Source organism: Diuraphis noxia, unplaced genomic scaffold (assembly GCF_037042655.1).
Source record: "Diuraphis noxia isolate RWA-SAM2 unplaced genomic scaffold, SU_Dnox_SAM2 contig0001, whole genome shotgun sequence".
In the NCBI taxonomy this organism is placed as follows: domain Eukaryota; kingdom Metazoa; phylum Arthropoda; class Insecta; order Hemiptera; family Aphididae; genus Diuraphis; species Diuraphis noxia.
This window is the reverse complement of record NW_028301711.1, coordinates 72,992,478-73,015,775: the sequence shown is the minus strand read 5'-3', so window position 1 is coordinate 73,015,775 and position 23,298 is coordinate 72,992,478. Positions and strand designations below refer to the sequence as shown.

Genomic DNA, 23,298 nt, shown 5'->3' with positions numbered 1-23,298 from the left:
ATATTTAGATTTGTTTTGAGCTGTTTACTGACATTTTAATTTTTCAACTTTTTTAGTTTTTTTTCTATAAATATCGATAAAAATGTATGTGTTCGGTGGAAAAGCTTGACAATTGAATACAAGGCTTCTAACAAATTGAAACAATAGCAGTTAAAAAATATTAAAAATATATCGGCACGATTTTTTTTTATAAGCATTTAAAGTTCAAATTTTGACTAAATACGAAAAAAATTACGGCAATGTTCAAATTATCTTAGATAGAAATTCATAAAAGTTTTTCATTTTAATTCTAAGATTTTAAAGTTTAATACAAGACTCCTAACATATTTTTACAATAGCAGTTGAAAAATAAAAGAAATACATAGTCACAATTTTTTTTTATAAGCATTCAAGTTTTGAATTTTGACAACATGTGTAAAAATCACGAAAATCACGAAAATCACGAAAATTGGCAAATTATTTTAAACTAGAAATTCATAAAAAATTTTCTTTTTAAATCTAAGATTTGAAAATTTTTAATAATCTATTATATATTCTAGACAGATAAACCGTCTTTTCTCAGAATCGTATTTCATATACAATGATATAATATCATTGGATTCAAATTTAATTCCATCCATTACAGTAACCCACTTGTAACCTATTGTACAGCAGAGCGACATCCACGACTTACCCGCCTTTTTAAATATGCAAACACTGGATTTTAATTTAAATTAGAATGTTGTTTAAAATTTTGAATACTATGATTGAAAATTGTAATAAATACCTCAAAAGTGCAAAACATGTAAGTTTTAAAATAAATCCAATATAATTGTTGAATTGTAAATCTATTATACATGAAACATATTAAACAATGTAAATAATGCTTAATTTACCATCAAATGCATTAAAGTTGGATGACTGCAGGCAACCTGTATAATACTTCAAAATATTGATGAATTCAATTAATTCCAACAGATATTATGCTGTATTATAACTTTTAAAAATGATATTATAATAAGCACCTCTGTAAGAAATAATTTACTTGTTTGTTTCACGAATATTATTTTGTTATAATAATTATCTTTGTTATATTTTGATAATTATTGAGCTATCATAAGCTACACTACAAGCTGATAAAAATAAAAATAAAATATTTGTTACTATTCATCATAGTTATATTTTATAAATAAAACTGTTGTGTTTTTTCAATGTTTAAATTTTTCAAGCTGGTTATGAGCCCATTTAACATGAATATTTTACATATGAGTAGGTACCTACTTCGCCTTAAAAATTTAAATATCAAAAAAACCAATTAGAGAACTGAGATAAATGAGATAATATTTTTGACTTAAAATTAAATTATAGGTTAATTTATTTTAATATTAATATAACATAGATATCATTCAGCGAGAATCCTCGACAATATTTCGGCATTAGGTTTACATTGTAATATCTATAACTTACATGTAATGTCTAACTCATTTTTTTGCATGAATGGAAACATTTTCTTTGGTATTTAACATGAAGCACAAATCATAAAAACTTCTTAGTAAAAGTATATTTTTGTTTCAGAGTTTATTCAATAATATTAACGTCATCCATAAATGTTTGTAAAAAATTCGAAATATGTTATCAATATAGTACAAACACTTCTATAATGCTTAACTATTATTAGAGTTTTATAATGGGTGCTATATATTAAAATTTAAAAATAAGAAACATATATTACATAATTATAAATATTTACTAAAAATAACTTTTTAATTTATTATTTAGCAAAAAAACAAGTAAATAAAAAAAAGGTTTTTGTGATGATTGTTTACGTTACACATTATATACCTACGTTTATTTTTTTTATTTGTTAACCCACGGCAACATAGGCCATTGGGGGGTGGGGGTGTTACTGTAGGTTTTTTTAACGGTGGTGGAGGGAACACGCGAGTGTTTTTTTTTTTGGCAGAATTTTAAATGGTCACCCGTAGGTTTCTGTCATTCGCAGGTGGGAGGCGACGGCCTCTCTTTCCAGACAGCGTGAACTGCCCGGAAAGCGATGCCGTCCATGCCCGGGGTTCGAATCGGCCACTACAACCCCCCAATCCTAAGTTTATTGTTTATTACTAATTTTGAATTATGTTTTTTGAGTTTATTATGTTTTACAGCATTAGAATTTGTTTGTTTAGTTTAATTATTTAATTTAATTGATTTCAATACTTTTATGCTATAACGTATAACAAATTACAATTTGTACAGTGTTTGAAACCCTTTTGATAAATATTACAATTATCAGCCGTCAATCTTTTTTCAGTTTTTGAAGGTATAAACGTAAACATAATTTCTTAAATGCATTCGATTCCGCATAGGTTTTCTACCAACACAGACCTGTTTTAATGATTATAATATTAACCGATATATTTTCTGAGAACAATATTTGAATTCGTTAAGGAATTTATTAAAGAATTACTTTTTGACTTTTATAAAATTCAAATTTGAAGTCCTTAAATTTTCTAAAATATAAAATTTTAAAATTTTAATTATAGCTAAAAAATTAATTACAACATTTAAGGAAGTAATTTTCAAGTAAGCTTAATGAAGAATTCAAAAATGTTCTTATACATTTTATAAATAGGTTAGAATGTTAGATGATACAATTGGCAAAAGATTGATACGTTTAGAAAAAGAAAAGGCGTGTAGCACCTTAATGTGACATGTCGTGCGTGCACGTGAGGGAGCGCTCCACTGTTACTTTTACTAAACTATCTAACACATACTAATGAAGAATGAATAATGATCACTTTCTATACGCACACATTTACGCTTGTATACATTTGAAAATTTGCCTATATTGACCTCCTTAGAAACGGTCTATATCAAATTTATATTACAAACGGACAGTATTTCAGGAGTTAAATATAGGCAATTTTCTCATTTCTGAGTGCAAAGCACACGAAACACGTACAATTCACCAATGCGGCGTTGCACTGGTAATCGTTAAAGAATGTATAGGAAATGCTCATTAAATAATTTTATAACAATTTTTACATTTTTTGAATCCCACCAATGAACCTGAAAATATGGCAGGGCTCTTGAAAACTGTTTTGCATTCAATCATAATATATTATCATCTACTTGAGATCTATCAGGCTACATTTTAAGATTTTAATTTCAATTTCAAATAATCTACGTTAATAAAATTTCATAATATGTTCGAAGTATTCAAACCTTATGTCTCTATAGGAGTTTAAGAACGAAATTTCAAAAACCGGACTTATCAACCTCAAGTAAAAATAACCATTTAAAATCAGTTTTCGAGAAAGTATTTACCAAAAGTTTTACCATACTTACTGCTATATCGGTCTACCACTGTATCATCGAAAAAATATTCTTACATTTGGTTAAAATAACTTACCGTTATTGATCCCTTAATTTTTTTCAGAATTTTTAATTAAAAAAATTCTTGGTTTTCAAAGTAACGTGGGCTGAAAGCTACATCCACGATATGAATTTTTTTAATGTATTATTGAAGGGTACAGGGAAAAAACGGCTATACATTTTTGTCGATCTTGTGTTCTTGTACAACAATGAAAGTCCATAATAGATAACACACTTCTGTTATATTTAAATTAGTGATTTTTTATATTCATAATTTGGGTTTATACTCACTAACAATATAATTTATTTCTTAAGTTTCTTTTTAACTTTTGTTAACGTTAATAACTAATATTCTGCAGGTATTTAAACTTGACCTACATTCTTATTAGAATTCTTAATAGCTTCTTACTTACATAAATATAAATATTAAACTTTTGTGTAATTTACTTCACATTTTAGTTTTCTATGCGTGTACCGATAAACAATTATTTTTATAATAACATTCAAATTTTATAGGAAATCGTTTTGATGCATTTTTATTTTTATAAAGGATGTAATACTAATATGATATTAAGTAGAAAAACCAGTTGTGTTGGAGGTGGTAAGTACCTACTGTCGCCGTTACTCCTTCTTAAAGTCAAGGTCAGCAGCGCCGCAATAGATTGTTGACCTACTGAAATAGTTGAAGGAATATTCAGTTATGTGGCTTACAGACGACATCTTCTTCTTCTCTTTTACCTATTAACTATATAATTAATTCTTTAACTATGTGTTCCTTATTTAGTTACAAATTTAAATTAAATCGGGCTATTGAAAAAGTATTTACGTAAAACACAATTCTCGAGAAAAAATGATCCTTCGACTGCGATCAAAAGAACTTCCTGTGTGAAAATAAATTATGATACTCAAAATTGTGATACTGTGTTGGGTGATAATTTGTTTAACAACGATGTTGATCTACACTGAACATTTTTACATAAACATATTTAAAACCAGTAAGTACAATGTTAGAATACATTATATATTGTTCGAATTTTGTTTAGAAAAATGTATACATATTATACGAACGTAAAATATAATTAGGTGCATTCGAATATATTTTATAACCAATTAGCATGTAAATATCGGTGGTTACCTTAAGAACAATAATTAATTGCCTACTTATTGCTTATTTCAAATAAGTACATTATTGAAAATAGAAAATTTGTTTATAATAACGAACTTAAAAATATACATATTATACGAATATAAAATATAAGTATGTTCAAATATATTTTATAACCAATTTCATTTATGTTTTTTATTTTTTTTTTGCTAAATTGTATAATAAAATGGATTCAGTTAAAATTTGTTTTATAACATTATATTTTTGCGTATTTAATAGGTTAGGGAATATTGCACAATAATTTCATTAATTCCTTGTGTTAATGCCTAATTTCTATTGATAATTTCTTATTTTTGATCGATATAATTGTAAATGGATAAAATAATTCTTTATTTTGATTGTCATTTTTTAACTATGTGACTATAGGTTGGCCACACGTCTTGTATTAAACGCGAAAGTTTTGTATTTTAAATGTCTATCTCAGTGTCTCAACAAAAGTGTTCAAGGCGCTAATTGTTTGATGTTAATTGATTATGAATCATATTATATGTTATAGATTTTTTATGTTTTTATATTATACTTGAATACGTATTACATCTATAAAGACTGTTTTAGAAAGTTTCATAACGGTTTTATATCGAATTAAATTTGAACACATAATATAGGAGACTATAGGCACTCGAGGCTCAAAACGTTTGAGATTAATTGCTAATTTATTTGCCACAACTGGCACAACTAAATTTTTTAATTGGGTATAAATGATCAGATTTATACTTTTTAGTGAAAATCGTTAATACATTTCAAATTTTAAATAATTTAGCATTGCAACCGGAGGTGCAGGTGTAGATGTCATTCAGTTTTTTTTAAACAAACAACAAAGCTATAAAATGTAATGACCTATAATCGCTATTTATACATAGGTACCGTTCAAGTACCGTGGACTATTGATTAGCCTTATAAATAATAAACTATTATTATAGGTACTGCGTCGGAACATTATTTATATATTTTATATGCCATATTACTTTTAAATATTAAAGTGGACTTTTTCCCGTATGTATAAGTTTATTACGCACGTTTTTAATAATTTACGCGTATCTATAACGCTTGTGGCTTGTTAAATAAAATAAAATAACTCCATGATGGTATTCTATGGCATTAATATAGTAATATGTTGACAACAAATAACAATCGTAAAATGTCGTCATGCCAACATCATTTGCTGTGTCATAGAAATAATTGTAGTTTGGACTCTGATCTCTGTAGGGGAAATTTATTTTGGGCCAGTAGGTAAGCTAATTTAGGCAAGGATGAGCTGTTGTGAAAAGATTGTGCTTTATATTTTTTATGTTGACGTATTGGAATCTATTTTGTACGTTTCTTATTATCGTGCTATTGTAGTGCGTATCTAATATGTTACATTAATCTGTTTTTGTGTAATAATTAAAACGTTATGACTAGGTATTTGAATGACATTAAAAAATATATTATTTTGCAGACTGAAATACTGAATGTCAATCTTGGACGTTATGCACTCATTTATCCTTTATACAAGATATAAAATTAGTCTTTTTTATTTACAAATTTCATTATTGTTCATATTTATACTATGAACAATATATTATAATTTATATTTTAAATTGTAAAACGGTCTTTTACATGTTAATGGTTACAAATGAATAAACGTATAGTGATTACTAAAATATATTATATATAATTATTAATGATTAATTAGTTATTTGTTCATAGACTATAAAGTAACTATTGGTTATAAACAGGGCTGTGAATTTAATACTTTAAAAAGGTGTTAAATATGTATTTTCAATAATATATTTCTTGAGTGAATAAAAAATTGTCTAGCAATATAACTTAGGGCTAAAAATAAAACTAAAAAAAATGTTATGAAATGACTATAAATAATGATAATAATTTAAACTTTTAGTTTTTAGAAACCTTGGATTTTTATCCAGTTGATCGTGTGAAAATAATATATATTATTAAAATAATTGAAGATGGAGGTTAAATCACTTTCGATATTTAATAAGGCTATAACATTTATGCTAATGATATAGGTAACGGATTTATAGTATATTATAATAATGGCGACAAATTATTAAATATAGAATGTAGTATTGATAATTGTAGGAAATAAAAACAATATACAAAAATAAAAAAAACCACTTTCCTTAAATACACAATTATAACCTATTCAGCAGCAGATTAACTTTGTCAGTTTTTAATATGCACCTTATGTAATATCTATTTTGAATAAATTATTCTGTATTAACCGTAAAATAATTAAATTAGCCGGAACCCCTTTCTATAGTACACTCAATAACTCCAAATCTAGATCTGGATAGGTCACTTGATTAAGTTAATCAAATTACACTAAGGTATATCGTATTATATTAAGTTCCAAAATTAAACTCAAAAGATGATTTTGCACAAAGCCCAGTACTAGTTTAGCTTAGTACTGTAATATTACATAATTATAATAATATATATCTATAGTGTTTATGGTTATTTGGTATAACTTTAAAACTTGAGGTATTATAATAAAAACAAAAAAATTGGGAAAGTAGGCGATTGCTTGTTTAACAGCGTTCATAGTCGGTCGTTTTTCGCACGCGTATTCATACATGAGGTGTCGAGTATACCTTGACATTGAGTAGGTCACTGCATGTAATGGATTTGTTAAATTAGAATTCAATGACAAATAATGGCATACGAAAAACGGTCCTGAAATGACGATCTGTCAGTTTATATTACTAAGTATATTTTATTGTTTACCTAACATTTGAATTCCTATATTATAGTAATTTATTTTATTATTACTAATATGTTTGAATTAATTTTTAGTCGAAAACATTGCACCTATTACCTATTATATCATTATTTATTTATTATTAAAATAGTATATAAATATATAATATAATTGTTATTAACTTTTGATTCAATACCGACTTACCATACAACATTACAAATAGCGGTGAATTATTGTAAAAAATAAATAGGACGATTTTGTCTTTTACTATTAATCTCTATCTCTCTAACGTACAAACTGATCTGATAGATTTAACAGAACTAAAGCATTTCTACTGCTTCAAACGACGATGAAAAACATTATATTATAGAATATTATATTTTAAGACATTAAAATTTAAAAATGCTAAAACGAACACTTAAATTAATTTGATAAATGTTGATTATCTTATTAAACACGTTAACACTATTGATTTCTTTTCGGGGAATGAAATGAAATTAATGAGCATTAGAAACTTTTTATAATCAGAAATAATATGTGTTCATATTTGTGCCTTATAAGTATGTCAGCGTAATATATTTTTTTGTGCGTCTATTTTGTACACACTATTGTTGTATGCTTAATTATAATATATATATATATAATTCCTTCCGGTGTATTTTATAAATTAATGTCGGTAATAGACAAATACGAAAGAACTGAGGAATGTGCTGTGTTTTTAATGACTAAAATATAATATTAAGGCATTATTTTTTCAAGCAAATTGTTTTTGTAGTTTGTTTTATTAATCAACTCTAATATTTTAATTATTCTTAGTTAAATCATGATGCGTGTATATTTATAGACGTATATGTGATATGATGATATTAGGTATTGGGAAGGTGGAGGGCGTTGCCCGGTAGTCGGACACAGTCGCTAATGTGTGCTGCGGTCAAGCATCGTCCGGTGTTCTTAGTTCCTGGATGGGCGACCATCTGGGTTTTTAGCGACGAATCATCGCCCCATTTACAAACGTGTTGTTCAAAACCAGCCGCAACCCACCACAAACAAAACCATAACCTGCACCCACAAAATATGCTAACAACTATAACAGTCGATGCTTCAAAGCTAAACAGATAAATCAATTATTAGTGTGGTTTTTTTATAACTATTTTTAGTTTTGACTATTCTTAATGACGCAATGAATGTGTTGTTTTTACTCATGTATGCGTTTTTGTGTTTATGTCTGTTATCACTAGGTATTTAACTTTTGAAGCAGGAAACTCACTTTTTAGACTCGTAGTTAATACTTTTGAAAATGGAAAAAACTAAGAAAAAACATGATTATATTTTATAACGCAACACCTGCATCAGTTTCGAAAAAATGGATTTTGTTTATTTGTTTAAATTGTAAAACAGAAAAGTTGTAGAGACATTAAAAATTATTTTTTTCTATTTATGCAATTATTATAATTATATAAATAATGTAGGAATCGTAGGCGGTTTTAGCTAGAGTATGTGTAAAGTGGGCAACTGCCCATATCAACACTTATCTTTATTTCTCCTTATTTAAAAAATTTAATATTTTATACAAAAGACTAAAATAAAATGCTTTTATTATTAATTGCTAAATTATAATGATTGTTTACAATTATTTATTACCATTATTACGTTGGTGACGAATTAGTTTACTTACCAATTATCAGTATCGAAGTAATATCACATCTAGACCTCATTATAAGGTCTGATTCTAAAGCTATTCATGCATCGATAGCACGATTAAAAATAATAGTTTGAATTACTTTTTTAACAATTACCTAGTAACTAAATAAATACAATTATACTTAAATATTTCAAAACTAAGGATTACAGTATCTTTCTATACTTAAACCTTTATATTACCTATTGTTATAAATACTATAAAGATTTTAAGGAACCTAATGTAATGTATATACTGCTAATATTATAAGGTATTTGTTGAGACTATATAGTAGTATAGTATATACGTATAAATATTTTACTGACAACATTTTATGTGTGGAGGGTGGGGAGGTAAGGTATAATAGTCATAATTTAAAACCTAATTATTAATCTATTGGTGCCCACACGAAAATAAAGTCTTAGAATCCCCCCTGATAGGTATAATAGGTATATTGATAATGTTGTCGATCATAGTTTGAAAAGCTTGAAAATTGAACACTATGTTTCCCATCAGATACATTTTATAGGAATTTTTTGTTAGAATTATAAAGAAATCTATCAACGTTCTTATGAGTATTTTAATTTTTTTAACAGAAGTATCTGAAAAAATATTGGTTGAATAGACTTGAAATGAAACTTACATTTCACCTAAGTGCGAGGTGTTCTGCAAAAAGTAGTTTAAACTATCGTATACTGTAATATGAAAATAATTTACTAATAGATACTATAATAGCATATATACTGCAGCAGGCGTACAAAAAATTGTTTGTTCTTTAAATGATTTTATTTCTTAGAGGATTTTACGGAAGAAAATTACGACACCCAATCATTTTTAGAAAGATTGATCTATCTAGAAAGACAAGAACACGTGTCAGTAATGTGCCGTTCGTTCAAGTTACCAAAAGATGACGATGACTACCGGCAAGCCATCAACGATACCGTTCTCTTGGACCACATTCTGGTCGACAATCGACATAAGCTGCTCTATTGTTACGTACCAAAGGTTAGTTAATACCTACTTAAATATAATTAAACATAATCAGATCTTAAGATGACATCAGACCCGCAAGTGTTGTCTCTGTCTAGCAACATGGTAAATTTGCGTTCAGCTTCAGCAGAAGTCTGCAGAACCAATTATGTGTCGTTAGCTTTAATATTAATTTAAATTAGCTATCACCAAATTAAAGAAATGCCTTTATTTTTAACATGGTTTTTTTAATGATATTTAAATTTCTTAAACAGGTTATGAGTATTTACAATATTTACATTTTAAAATGCTCAAATAACTGCCTTAAAAATTAAAATAATGATATGGATAATTTTTACCTTTTTAGATCGATAATAGGTTAATATTTACAATAACATTAAATGTAATAACTAATAAGTAATAACACAAATTTGATGTGATATCGTTTATAATGGAGGCAACACGTTAAAATAGTATTTGGGTAATGATGTCGTAAAAAATAAGTGAGCAAGGAAATCTGCAGTGTGTATAATAATATGTTTGGGTAGGTACCTACATTATAATACAACCATGGAGATTAAAACTAGTTTTATTCTTCATGGTTCTAACTTCTAACTTAATGTTAACCCACTTACACTTAATCGGCCGACTTCAAAAACTGATTAGGATAGGTATATGTATATACCCGTATACGTATATCTACTTGTATATATATGTATGATATACTATGATATAGTAGTAGGTAATATACAATAAGCACAGGCACACGTGTAATTAAGCCAAAGACATGTCCATGTTATTTCGTATAGTGATTCCCAAAGTACGAACACCGTAGTGATGGTCGTAGTGCCCCGAGGAGCATAGAATAACCTTATGGTAAGGTAACAGAAGGATAAAATTAATGGATAATAAAATAAATAAAATATTATATTACATGACCTATAAAAAAATTATTATTTTTAAAATGGAAATCACGTTACATTTTACGTATGTTACCTAACCACTGTATCATTGTCATATAATATGGTGTAAACAAATTGATTAAGCACGCCATATTATATTGATTATTATTTATTACTATGATGGTTTATGTGTACGAGAAACAATATAAATAACAATAACTAAAATATTATTACCACTTCAATACTGATCTAGTGGGCGTATTGTAACATTTAACATATTTTTTTTTTATATATTGTGTTTTAGTTTCTTAATTTTTACTAAAAATATTTTTGTTGATTGATTTATTATTATTATTATTATTTTTTTTTTTACATCCAATTGTCACTACGTTCAATTAACCAAGTCTAAACGGTTACGTCTAATTTAAACGTAACATTTCTGAAAAGTCAAATTAAATTTTTATGATCATTAGGAAAGTTTAACATTTTACAACATTGGATTAGATATACATTCACCCATAAATTAAATGATTCTCATAGATTTTATTATTTTGTAGCGATATTAGATTATTTAAAATAAAGGAATAATCGCAGATACTTGACATTATGATATTTTGAATTATTTATAGACATTTGAAATATAACATTGTTGAAAAAAATCGAGAAAAACAAGAAAAAAATGACAGAAAAACGGGAATTTTTACGCAAAATCAGTTTTCGACCAAATCGATTTTTTTATATGGTTGTAATTCAAAAAATAATCACTTTAAATACTTGAAATTTTCACCAAATGTTTATGTTAGTGTTCTCTATATACAGTTTAATTTTAAAAAATTTTTGACTTTTTTTTAGTTATTTATAGACCACTGAAATTTACACTTTTTTTGAGAATTTTTTTTTGAAGTGTCGGTAAAAAAATGTTGGACGACCAAAAAAACTTGAAAATTTAATACAAGGTTCCTTATGAGTTTTTCTTATTGTAGCTAAAAAAAATTAAAAATCGTTAGTCACAATTTTTTTTAATAAGCTTTTATAGTTCAAAATTTTACGAAATCTGTCGAAAACGCGAAAATTTGCAAGTAATTTTGAAGTTGAAAAATCATAAAATTTTTTGCGTTTATAACTAAGGATTAAAAATACAACACTAAGTTCTCCATAAGTTTTTCTTCAAGTAGCTATAGAGAAAACTCGAAGTATCATTATAGAAAAAATTTTAAGTGTGTTTGAATTTTAAATTTTTACGAAATAGCGTAACGATAACGATTTATCCTGAAATGATTTTAAATATTTGTTATTATTCAAAAAGTATAAGTCCTAGATACTTGAAAATTTTACCAGTTATTAGGATTGGTATTTTCTTTACATGATTAAATTTTCAAAATATTTTGACTTTTTTTGAGATATTTATAGACGACTGAAATTTTCAATTTGTCTGAAAATTTTTTTTTGAAGTGTCGATAAAATTTTTTTGGCCCTATCAAAATACTTGAAAATTTAATACAAAGTTCCTCATAAGTTATTCTTAAAGTGAATAAAAAATTATAAGGATACATAGGCATAATTTTTTTTTATTAGCATTTGAAGTTCAAATATTGACAAAAATTCGTCAAAACCATGAATATTTTTTTTTTTGTGTTTGTCATTACGTTTTGGGGCAGTAAAATTGCTTTGACTTGTAACTTCAGTACCTTGTTAAACCAGAAAGTGAATCTAGTTGATACTTTGGGGGATAAAAAGTAAAAAATTCTTAATATTTTTCTAAATAATCGGGATAAACAAACTAAAAATTAACGGAAAAACAGGAAATTTTACGTACAATCAGTTTTCGACAAAATCGATTTTGATTTTCGATGTAACTTTAAAACGAACGACCATTGATACATGAAATTTTCACTGAATGTTTATATAAGTACCTATATTCTATCCACCATGAAATTTTTAAAAATTTTGACTGAAGTTTAACTATTCATAGGCATATGCAATTTTCGATCATGATTAGTTTTTTTAAAATTAATATCGATAACATTTTTATTTTGTGGGTAGAAAATATTGAAGATTTAATACAAGGCTCTTAACATATTGTTACAATAGCAGTTGAAAAATAAAATAAATTCATAGTCACAATTTTTTTTTATAAGCATTCAAATTTTGAATTTTGACAAAAAACGTAATAACCACAAAAATTCACAAATTGTTTTAAGCTAGAAATTCATAAAAAATTTTTTTTTTAAATATAAGATTTGAAAATTTAATACAAGATTCCTTACAAATTTGTCAATCTTTATCACAAAAAAAAATGTCCACCGGAAATTCAAATTAAATTTTTATTAGCATTTGAATTTCAAATATTGACAAAAATTCGTCAAAACCATGAATATTTGCGAATTATTTTGTAGTTCAAAATTCATAATATTGTTTGTATTTATATCTAAGGTTATAAAATTTAACACCAAGTTTCCCATAAGTTTTGCTTCAAATAGCTATAGAGAAAATTTGAAGCGTCATTATAGGAAAAATGATTTGAGCGTTAGAATTTTAAATTTTTATGAAATCGCGTAATGATAACGATTTATCCTCAAACCAGGTATATGTATATCTATGATAATATAAGTTATTATGAATTATGATAACTACATGCAATGTTTTTGGAAAAATTGATTAACCATGCCTTATGCAAAATGCGTCCTAATTGAAAAATAAAATATTTGTTTCAAAATAGAATATATATGACAATATTTAAATATAATATATCCTAGACTGACAAATCATCTTCGTTCAGAATCGTTTTTCGTATACAATGATACCTATCATTGCATTCAAATTTAATCCCATCCATTACAGTAACCTACTGTACATCATAGCGACATCCACGACTTACCCGCTTTTTTTTAATTATATATATAAATGTCGATATTGTTTATTGTTTGTTTGTTTTTTTTGGTTGGGAAAGGGGGTGAAAAAGTTTGAGAATTTATTACAAGGTTCCTCCAAGTTTTCAAATTGTTATAATAGCAATTTAAAAACACTGAAAATTCTTATGCATGCCTTTTTTTTGTGGATAGGCATTTTTAATTTTAAATAGTTTTGTTATTGTTTTAAAAAATTCAATAAATGTTTTTTTCGCTTGGTCAAAAACATTAAAAACCTAACATAAAGTTCTTCATAAGTTTTTATTATAGCAATTTGAAAATATTAAAGATATACAGACACAGTTAGGTATAAGTATTTAGCTACATTTGTAAAAGATTCTATTTATATAAGTAATATCTCAAGAACATATTATACAAGGTTAATCCTTAGTAGTTCATATTGAAACTAAACAACCTAAGTTATATATAAGCACAATATATTTTATAGACATTTTAAGTTCTAATTTGGACAAAATTAGATATTTTAATAAAGAATAGCAATTTTGGTCTTTGTTGTTATTTAAAAATATCATTCGTGGAGATTTTAAAGAATATTATTATAGTTTGTATACTCATATACATTTTTAAATGCAATTAAATGTCATGTCATTGAGTAAATAAAAAATAATAATATACGTTAAAATGTATTAGTAGGTACCTATGGATAATATTTTTAAATAACAATAAAATAATTAAAATCATTATTCATCGTTTAAAAAACTAATTTTGATGTCTCTGAAGTTGGTCTATTTTCGTAAAAATTAAAATATCTGTGTTTATATATTTATTAGATTTTTTGGTTACAGTATAAACTACTAATGGGAAACCTTGTTTTAGATTAGAACTTGGAGAAATATTTGCTATAGATATTTTGTCAATAAAAATAAAGAAGGTAGACAAGTGGGTACCACTGTTAGCAGTTGTTTAGCATGTCGTTATAATGGATGTATTATTCTGATCGGAGCCGTTTCATTTCAACACATTTGTATTGATAATACAATCGAATAAAAATTCATAGTAATTGAAAATATGTCATGGCTAAAAATAGCGTAACATTCAGGTGAACTTTTTTTTTATTTGATAGTAGTAGAAAACCTTCTAAAAATTTACATTTCTGAAAACAAATTTTTTTTAATTTTTAACTGAAAAATAAATTATAAAATTGGAAAAAATTCTTATGGCTTTAAATAGCACAAAAACATTCAAAATATTTAGAAAATTCTATCATGTATAAAAATATAAATATAAATATTTTGTTAAGATTTCACTTGTTTACGGTTATTCATTTTTAATATCGAAAATCTATTGATAGAAATTCGTTAATTTGATGATGAAAATCCAATTTCGTAAATATTTTAAGCTCAAGCGCTCATAAAAATGTTTCGTTAAATACATATTTTTTTTTTTTTTTTTGAGAAAAAGGGTAAAAATAGAAAACTTTGGTAGAATCTTTTATTGAAATGTTTAATATTATGTATAGAAATAAAAACATTAACGAATATTTAACTGAAAAATTATTTGAAAATTTGAATACTATAAACAATAAAAAGCAATCGTGTCTATGTATCTTTAATATTTTTGAACTACCATTAAATTAGTCTATATAAGAAACTTATATTTTCAAGTTACTGAGTGAAAAGTTTTTATCCAGATGGATTGAAAGATTTTAGAAAAAATTGAAAAATTTCATATAGCTATAAACCTATAGATACATAAGTTAAAAAATATAAAATAAAATTTAAAGTCCAAACATTTCAAAAATATTACCATATATGGAAAACGCTAGTATAAATTATTTAGTGAAAATTTCAAACGTCTGCGGTTATTAGCTTTTAGGTTATGTCTAAATAATAAAATCAATTTTTTTAAATATTAGATTTGCGTAGGTATAATTATTTTTAGCTATTTTTTTGTGTGTTTTCTAATGCTGTCAAAAACAAATGGAAAATTTTCAATATTGATCTATTTGAAGTACCAACTATATTCACTTTTATATCAGAAATTATGTTAATGTCTAGAATCGTAGCATATTTACCAATTCCAAATGTTGATGATGGACAGAAAAAAACCACACATCATTGATAAATCAAATCGCTACTCTGAGAATCTAAAAAAAAAAATATATCAAATGTCTATAAATTGTTCAAAAAGAGTTAAAATATATTGAAAATTTGTCGTGTACAGAAAATGCTTGTATAAATATTTGGTGAACATTGCAAGTACTTTCAAGTACTTTCAGTAAATCTTAAATTAAATTTCCAAACTCTTTAACCAAGTGGAAAAGTAATATACATATATATTTATGAAAAATCACATAATATCATTGTTTACGAAAAACGATTCTTTCCACAAACAACATATGAAAAACCTTGAAATGAGTTTTAAAGTTTTTGTTCAAGCGAAATATCGATAACAATTAAAAATAAAACTAATAAAACTAGAATTTAATTATTCTTATTTATAGCTCAAAAGTTAAAATGAATCAAAATTTGAAAATTGAGTGATGGTGTATAAAAAAATAAACTATTGAAACAACTGGTGAAAATGTTAAGTGTCTACTGTAATTAGTTTTTCAGTTATATACATCAAAAAAACTAACATGATCTTTTCGAAAACTGGCTTTCCGAATAAATCTTAATTTTTCTTGATTTTTTTCCCCGACGTTTTTAAATACAACTGTGAATTTTTTTGATCTCCCAAAAGTAACATTTAGATTCACTTTCCCATTAAAAATATATATATACTGAAGTTGAAAATGGAATCATTTTTTTCTAGTAGAAAAAATGTTTACAGACAGAAAACAAAAACATACATTCATCATTGCGCTGTGAATACAGGGCTGCTGTATTTAAGATTGTAAAAGCCTATGACCAATATAAGGTAAAGGCATTATAAACTGAAGAATTTTTAGTTGACTTACATAATGCTTTGAAACTTAAATTTTTTTTATGATGGGTAGGCTCTTATTAATTGAATCTTGTGCGGAACTCAGACCCAGGGCCTCGTGCCTTCCCCTAATTTCGGCCCTGATTGTAGAAAATCAATACATTTGAAAAAATAACAAAAGGGGATGTCATGCAATGATAAACCCGCCTAAGTATAACAGAAGCTATTAAATATTTTAAGGGATCGTCGCGTGGGAAAAATAATTTTAGCTTTTTGTGCAATAATAATGTGCAACTTGTAGTAAAAAGCAAGGCTGGGCAAGTTAACTAATTATTTTAACTTGTTAAGTTAAGTTAATACAGAAAAATGTAGGTTAAGTTTAAAGTTAAAAGTTAGTTTTCTTATTTATTTAACTCGTTAAAAGTTAAAAGTTAATTTGAAAAAAAGTTTAACTTAGTTAAAAATAAGTTAAAATTAAATAATATGTTTTTCTTTTCTCAAAATAATGATTACCCCTATTATGGTCCTATAACATTTTTGTTTTGTAATAATATATAATATATATATATATATATACAATATATTTTCTGCGAATAAGCAGAATAAAATAAAATATTATTATCTTATACTATTATTATTACTCGTAAATCGTTTCCCAAATTTTATATAGGTAGATACTAGATAGTTGTACTTATACACGTTATTCTAATATCTATTGAAATTTAAAATATAGAAATAATGCAAAACACTCACATTCATATCGTAAAGTATTTGGTTATTCCCACAGTTATTATATTATATTATATTATCAATAAGTTATAAAAATCAAAACATAATTTTAAATATATGAAATTTATATTAGGACAAATTAATAAGTTAACTCGTTAAGTTAGAAGTTGTTTAAAAAAAAAGAAACTCGTTAAGCTGGAAGTTACTTTTGAAAATAAAAGTAACTCGTTAAATAACTTAGTTAAAAGTAACTTAACTTTAACTTTTTAACTCGTTAATGCCCAGCCTTGGTAAAAAGTAACTCAAATTGTTGATTTGTTGATGCTCGCCCTGTGACAATATCATTGTGCTCATTGTGTATGATGTTTATTATTAATATTGACCATCGGTGTGGCGTGTCATCCCACAGGTGGCGTGCACCAACTGGAAACGGGTGTTCATGGTGCTGTCGGGGAACGCGCAGCCAGGCGCGCCGGACCTGTCACAGATCCCGGCGGACGTGGTGCACAAACCCAGCACGCTGGACAGGCTGAGCGACTATCCGGCGGCCCGGGCGGCCGACATGCTGGCCACGTACACCAAGTTCCTGTTCGTCCGGCACCCGTTCGAGCGACTGCTGTCCGCATACCGGAACAAGCTTGAGCAGCGGCACCAAGACAGTTCGCGGTACTTTCAGTCGCGGTTCGGGCGGCGCATCGTACGGCGGTACCGAGTCAACGCCACTGAGCAGTCGCTGCGGGACGGCGACGACGTGACGTTCGCCGAGTTCGCCGCGTTCGTGGCCGACACCCGCGACACGGTGTTCAACGAGCATTGGGCGCCCATCGACAGGCTGTGCCGGCCGTGCGCCGTCAACTACGACTTTATCGGCAAACACGAGTCGCTGTTCGAGGACTCGGACTACCTTCTCCGGCACGTTGTGGGTGCGACCGACGTCCGGTTTCCGAAGGGTCCCGACTCCAACACGTCCACGCAGCTGGTCAAATACTTCACATCGCTGGACCACGACACCGTTCTCCGGCTGTACAGCACGTTTGAGCTCGACTTCAAGCTGTTCAACTATAATTTGCAAAACATCTTTGGCTACGAAGTGGGCTAAGGGCAGACACTGTGTATTATAGGCTATCCGACAAACACGCTGCAACTGACGCACGTGTATATTATATACCTATACCCACTACATTAAAGTGCAGTAAGCGTTGCACACGACCACAAAGTGCAGGTGCCGCAGCACTGATGATGTGTAATATCGAGTATATATTATCATCATAAATATATATTTGTTTTAATTATTATTATTATATATTTATATATTATTATCTGTACATGTATACACATGCAATCGCGAAAATACTTGCCTGAGGATTTTCTATATCCCTTTATGTGGTGTATCTTATAAGTTTACCTATCCTGTATAATATGTTATGTACATATGTATAAAAAAATAACAATTTAATAAATTATAACTATTTATTGCTATACACGTTTTTGACCGATTAAAAATTTTAAAATTTTAAAAAACGAGGTCAACAATTTTGACTACGGGTTGATACGCAGGTATTAAAGTAACAGATATTATTCTAAGAAATTACCAAGGGAAATATCAGCTAAATTCTTCTATGAATATAAATAATAACTATCACGAACTTTTTTTTTAAAGTAACTTCTCAGAATAGTCTATAAATATGGATGTGTTTCATACACATAACTTTTTTAGCGGAGAATATTTTAAGATTTTCTTAAGAATATTCATAAATTTTGCCACGACAGTTGTATGATGCGTTCGAGTGCCCGTGTCTCTATACTCGTATAATTTGCAATTGATTTCATTGTATCGTCTCTTGCTAATCCGATTGGGTAATATTATATAAATAGCTATCCGTTCAATGCTTTTTAAAATGTTCTTCCATATTTGCTAAGTATGCATTAATACAAATATTATTGTTTGTATATGCATTCTATCAATACAATTAATATTATTTAAAATATAATGATTTTATACAATTATGCATATATATCTAAACACCTAGTACAATAATGCGTTTAAGTATATTATTAATTTTAATTTCAAGATAAAATATTCTGTTGCCCTAGTTGATATGACAATACCTGTAATAATATATACAGGTTGAATCACACTGTATATTGTAATTCTTAATTATTAGTGTAAACGTGTTGACGCGTGAAGTGTAAATATTAGCAGCAACCGGATAAATTATAATATAGTATACCTATACCTACTCTCAAATTATACCAACACGCATTTTGTGTACCTGTTTGTGTCTATTTTGTCTATACTACGATACTATAAGCGAAAAGCGACCTGTGTTATATTATGTAGGTGCATTTGAATCTGTTGTTAATTTACAAAATATGTACTATACGTTTATACCTATTTATTATTTAAATGAATCATACGATTTTTACAACACAGTGTATTTTTAATTTTAATATACTATAAATAATACGATTAATTTATATTGTTATTAATTGTAACATCGAACATGCCTAAATAATATATGCAATAAAATTCTTTATATCTGTCATCAACGCGTATATTTTATAATCATGCATTAACCTAATCTATTTCAGAGACATAGTTCAATATTATGCTTTTACAAAAACTTATAACAGTCAAGTAATACAATTATTTATTGTAATATTTGATGAAATAATTAAATTCGTATTATCGTACAAACTTAAAATGTACTTATTTAAATTTTAGATAAAAAAAGATGATATTGTCGGATTATAATAATGTAACACTAATTTGGCAAGTAATATGGATTTATTGTTAGAACAAGATCCTGATTCATTAACAATGATGGATTGTAGGTACTGAAGTCTGAAAAAAATATAAATAAATTTACACTTATAGGGATTACTTATTGGAACAACTATTAAAAAAGCGGGTAAGTCGTCGATATCACTCTAATTCTACAGTAGGTTACAAGTGGGTTACTGTAATGTACAGTGGCGGCTCTAGGGGAGGGGCCAAGGGGGCAATGCCCCCCCCCCCGAAATCCAAAAAAAAAAAAAATAGGCGAGTTTAATATAATATGATACGCTTTTATTATTACGGATTATATCGTTTATAATATCATTATATTATTTCGGGTTTTCCCGTGGCCGACCGCGATAGTATCCATCTGAACTGACCTTTTTTCTATTGTGAGTGTTTTATCGTCGGCGGCGTTTAGATATGAATTGTTCCGAGAATTCTCTATGTATTTTATGTGTTCAGACGTTTTTCGTAGTTCAGAGTAATATCGTTTTAATGATTCATTTTACAACAGCGATTTTAAGCGACCAGACGACCAATATGGTTACCATAGTAAAAAATTTAATCTCCGGCTTGCAATTTACGTTGTAATGGTACGTATTATTTTAGCATATAAAATTATATGATTAATTTCTTTACTCTAAACTCTTTATTTGATTTCAATAAGTATTTACTGTATTATAACCACGGTTTATTATAGTATAGCGTATTAGCGTGATTATAACATTAGAATTTTTAGATTATTAATTAGATTAAAAAAAAAATGTTTTTATGATTAATGTTTTCAATAATTACTATAAAATATAGTACATAATATGTGTTTTAAAGTTGTTTAAACTACTGTAAGCCATTTTATACGGTACCTACCTTACATTTTTAAATATTTTGACTCTCCAAAATTTTTTTTATCAACTTTTTTAAAATAAAACTTAAAAACCAAATATTTCAAATTCTTATAAATAGCTTAAAAATGATCGAAATATTTTGAAAATTAATGTATGTAAAGAAAATTCCAATTTAAGCATTTTGTAAAAGTTTAAAGTTTCTACGGATAGTACCTACTTTTTTATAGTACTGATAATGATATAATTAAATCTACTGAGACTAACGCTAATGCTGGTGAGCCATCAACGATATCTACAACCAGCCCTACTAAAATTGAGAAAATTGAAAACAAAACTATAAATATAGATAGTGCATTTGATTATGATATAGGCCGTTATTTTGATAAAAATATTAAGTTGAATAATTTCACTAAATTCTTCTAAATCTATAGATATAGAGAAAGTCATTGATAGATTTGCTAAAAATAAAAATAGAAAATTAGACTTTATTTTATAAATTGTAATGTATTTTTTATGTAATTTTTATGTTTATTTTGTGTAATATTTTCAATTTTGTGTATTTTTATAATGACTATTGACTAATGTGGGTAATATGTGGCACTAATTTTAATAAATATATTATTAAATATTAAAAAAAAAGTGTGATATTTTTGGACCCCCCCCCCCCCCCCCGGAATCAAACTCTAGAGCCGCCACTGAGTAATGTAATGGATAGAATTAAATTTGAATCCAATGATATTACATCATTGTATACGAAAAACGATTCTGAGCGGAGACAGTTTATCTGTCTATGATATATAGTAGGTAGATTATTAAACATTTTCAAATCTTAGATTTAAAAACTCGCTCAAATGTTTTGAAAATCTTACCATGTAAGGCTAGGTAAGGCTAATGTAGGTAAACAACACAAATTTCAAGTTTTTACGAATGTTTTTAACTGAATTACAACAAAAAAAACTTCCAAAATTAAAATTTCTATAAATAGCTCAAAAATTATTAAAATTTTCCGAACTTTAAACCGTAAGGAACAAAATCCAAAATACAACAAAAAATATCTTTTGTTATTTTTCATTTGAAGCAATATTTCTGGTATAAAACGTCGTCCGTAATTATTTAATATTATAAAATCGTGAAATCGTACGTTTTTTTCTCCTTTAACCGCTTTTATTTCGTGTAGGTACCGTTTCGAAAATCGAAAAATGACCTCTTTAAAGTATCAGCTCAAGAACATTACCTTTCAGAAAATATGTTTCACTTGATACTTTTAAGCAAGTTTAGAGGGAGAAAAAGTGTTTACAGAATAAAAAAGTAAAAGAAAAAGAAATAAACATCATTGTAAAACCAATACATTCCTCGCTCCGCTCAGAATCTAAAATTATATTTAAATCAAGACGAAACAAGCTTGTCTAATGAAATTAAAATTAAAATCCATCTTATTGAAGTCCTACAGTTTCGTCAGACGATATCTATAGTTGTTTAATGTCGTTTTGAATGGCTTGACAACAATGACCATAGTCCATAATAATATTATTTCATTAAGTTGTGCCTTTGTAGTTCGCGTGTACCAAGTACATAGAGTACCGATTAAAATATTAAGCTATTCATTCATAAGATTTCCAGATTAGATGTACACATTTAAATAGTCAAAATAATTCATATACCTATAGCGACTATAGCTAATACCAACTTTTTGCACTTTGTGCACTTTTGATCACTTTTGGTACCAACTAGATCCAATATGTAACCGTAGAAATTACTCTCAAAGTTGAAGATAAACGCATTTTTACTGCTAAAAACATATTATAAAACCAATATATTCATCACTCGTCCAGAATTTAAAAATGCATTTCAATATAATTAAAATAGACTTTGCCGTGCATTATTCATGTATTTTATACTAATCATAATAATATTAGTAAGAATGTTTATTTCTTTATTGCTTTATACAAACTTTTTATTATGAACGCATTCAAAATAAATTAGAACAAAGTACTTCACCTATAAAGAATTAAAGGTTCTTCTATATACTTAGCTATAACTCAAGACTCGGATAAAATTTATTTAAATTATTAAATTATTTGATAAATTATTATTATATTCGTGTTTTTTCTGTATATTTTATAACGCTATCATAGTTCCAAGATTCCTTTAAATATTTCTTATTTATGAATAAATAAGACCTAATTTTTGTGTAGCTGGATTTTTAAAAAAGATAATAAGTACTACTCGTAGGTGTATATTTGTACCTAATTTGAAAATGTATTATTCGCAAAGACATGGAACTTTTCACTTCCACGTACCTATATTATTTTACAAAATTATATTTTTGAATTATTTATTTAACAATTTATTTTAAGCTTTTTATGCCACGAGCCTAT

General features: G+C 27.1%; 1 protein-coding gene across 1 annotated transcript; it reads left to right on the top strand.

Annotated features, from left to right (window-relative positions):
• The first annotated feature begins 4,042 nt into the window (after positions 1 to 4,042).
• LOC107168413 (carbohydrate sulfotransferase 11-like) lies at positions 4,043 to 19,839 on the top strand. The gene is made up of 3 exons (XM_015517815.2): positions 4,043 to 4,346; positions 9,695 to 9,903; positions 17,703 to 19,839. The coding sequence occupies exons 1-3, from the start codon at positions 4,250 to 4,252 to the stop codon at positions 18,390 to 18,392; spliced, it is 996 nt and encodes a 331-aa protein (XP_015373301.1). The 5' UTR covers positions 4,043 to 4,249; the 3' UTR covers positions 18,393 to 19,839.
• The last annotated feature ends 3,459 nt before the right edge of the window (positions 19,840 to 23,298 follow it).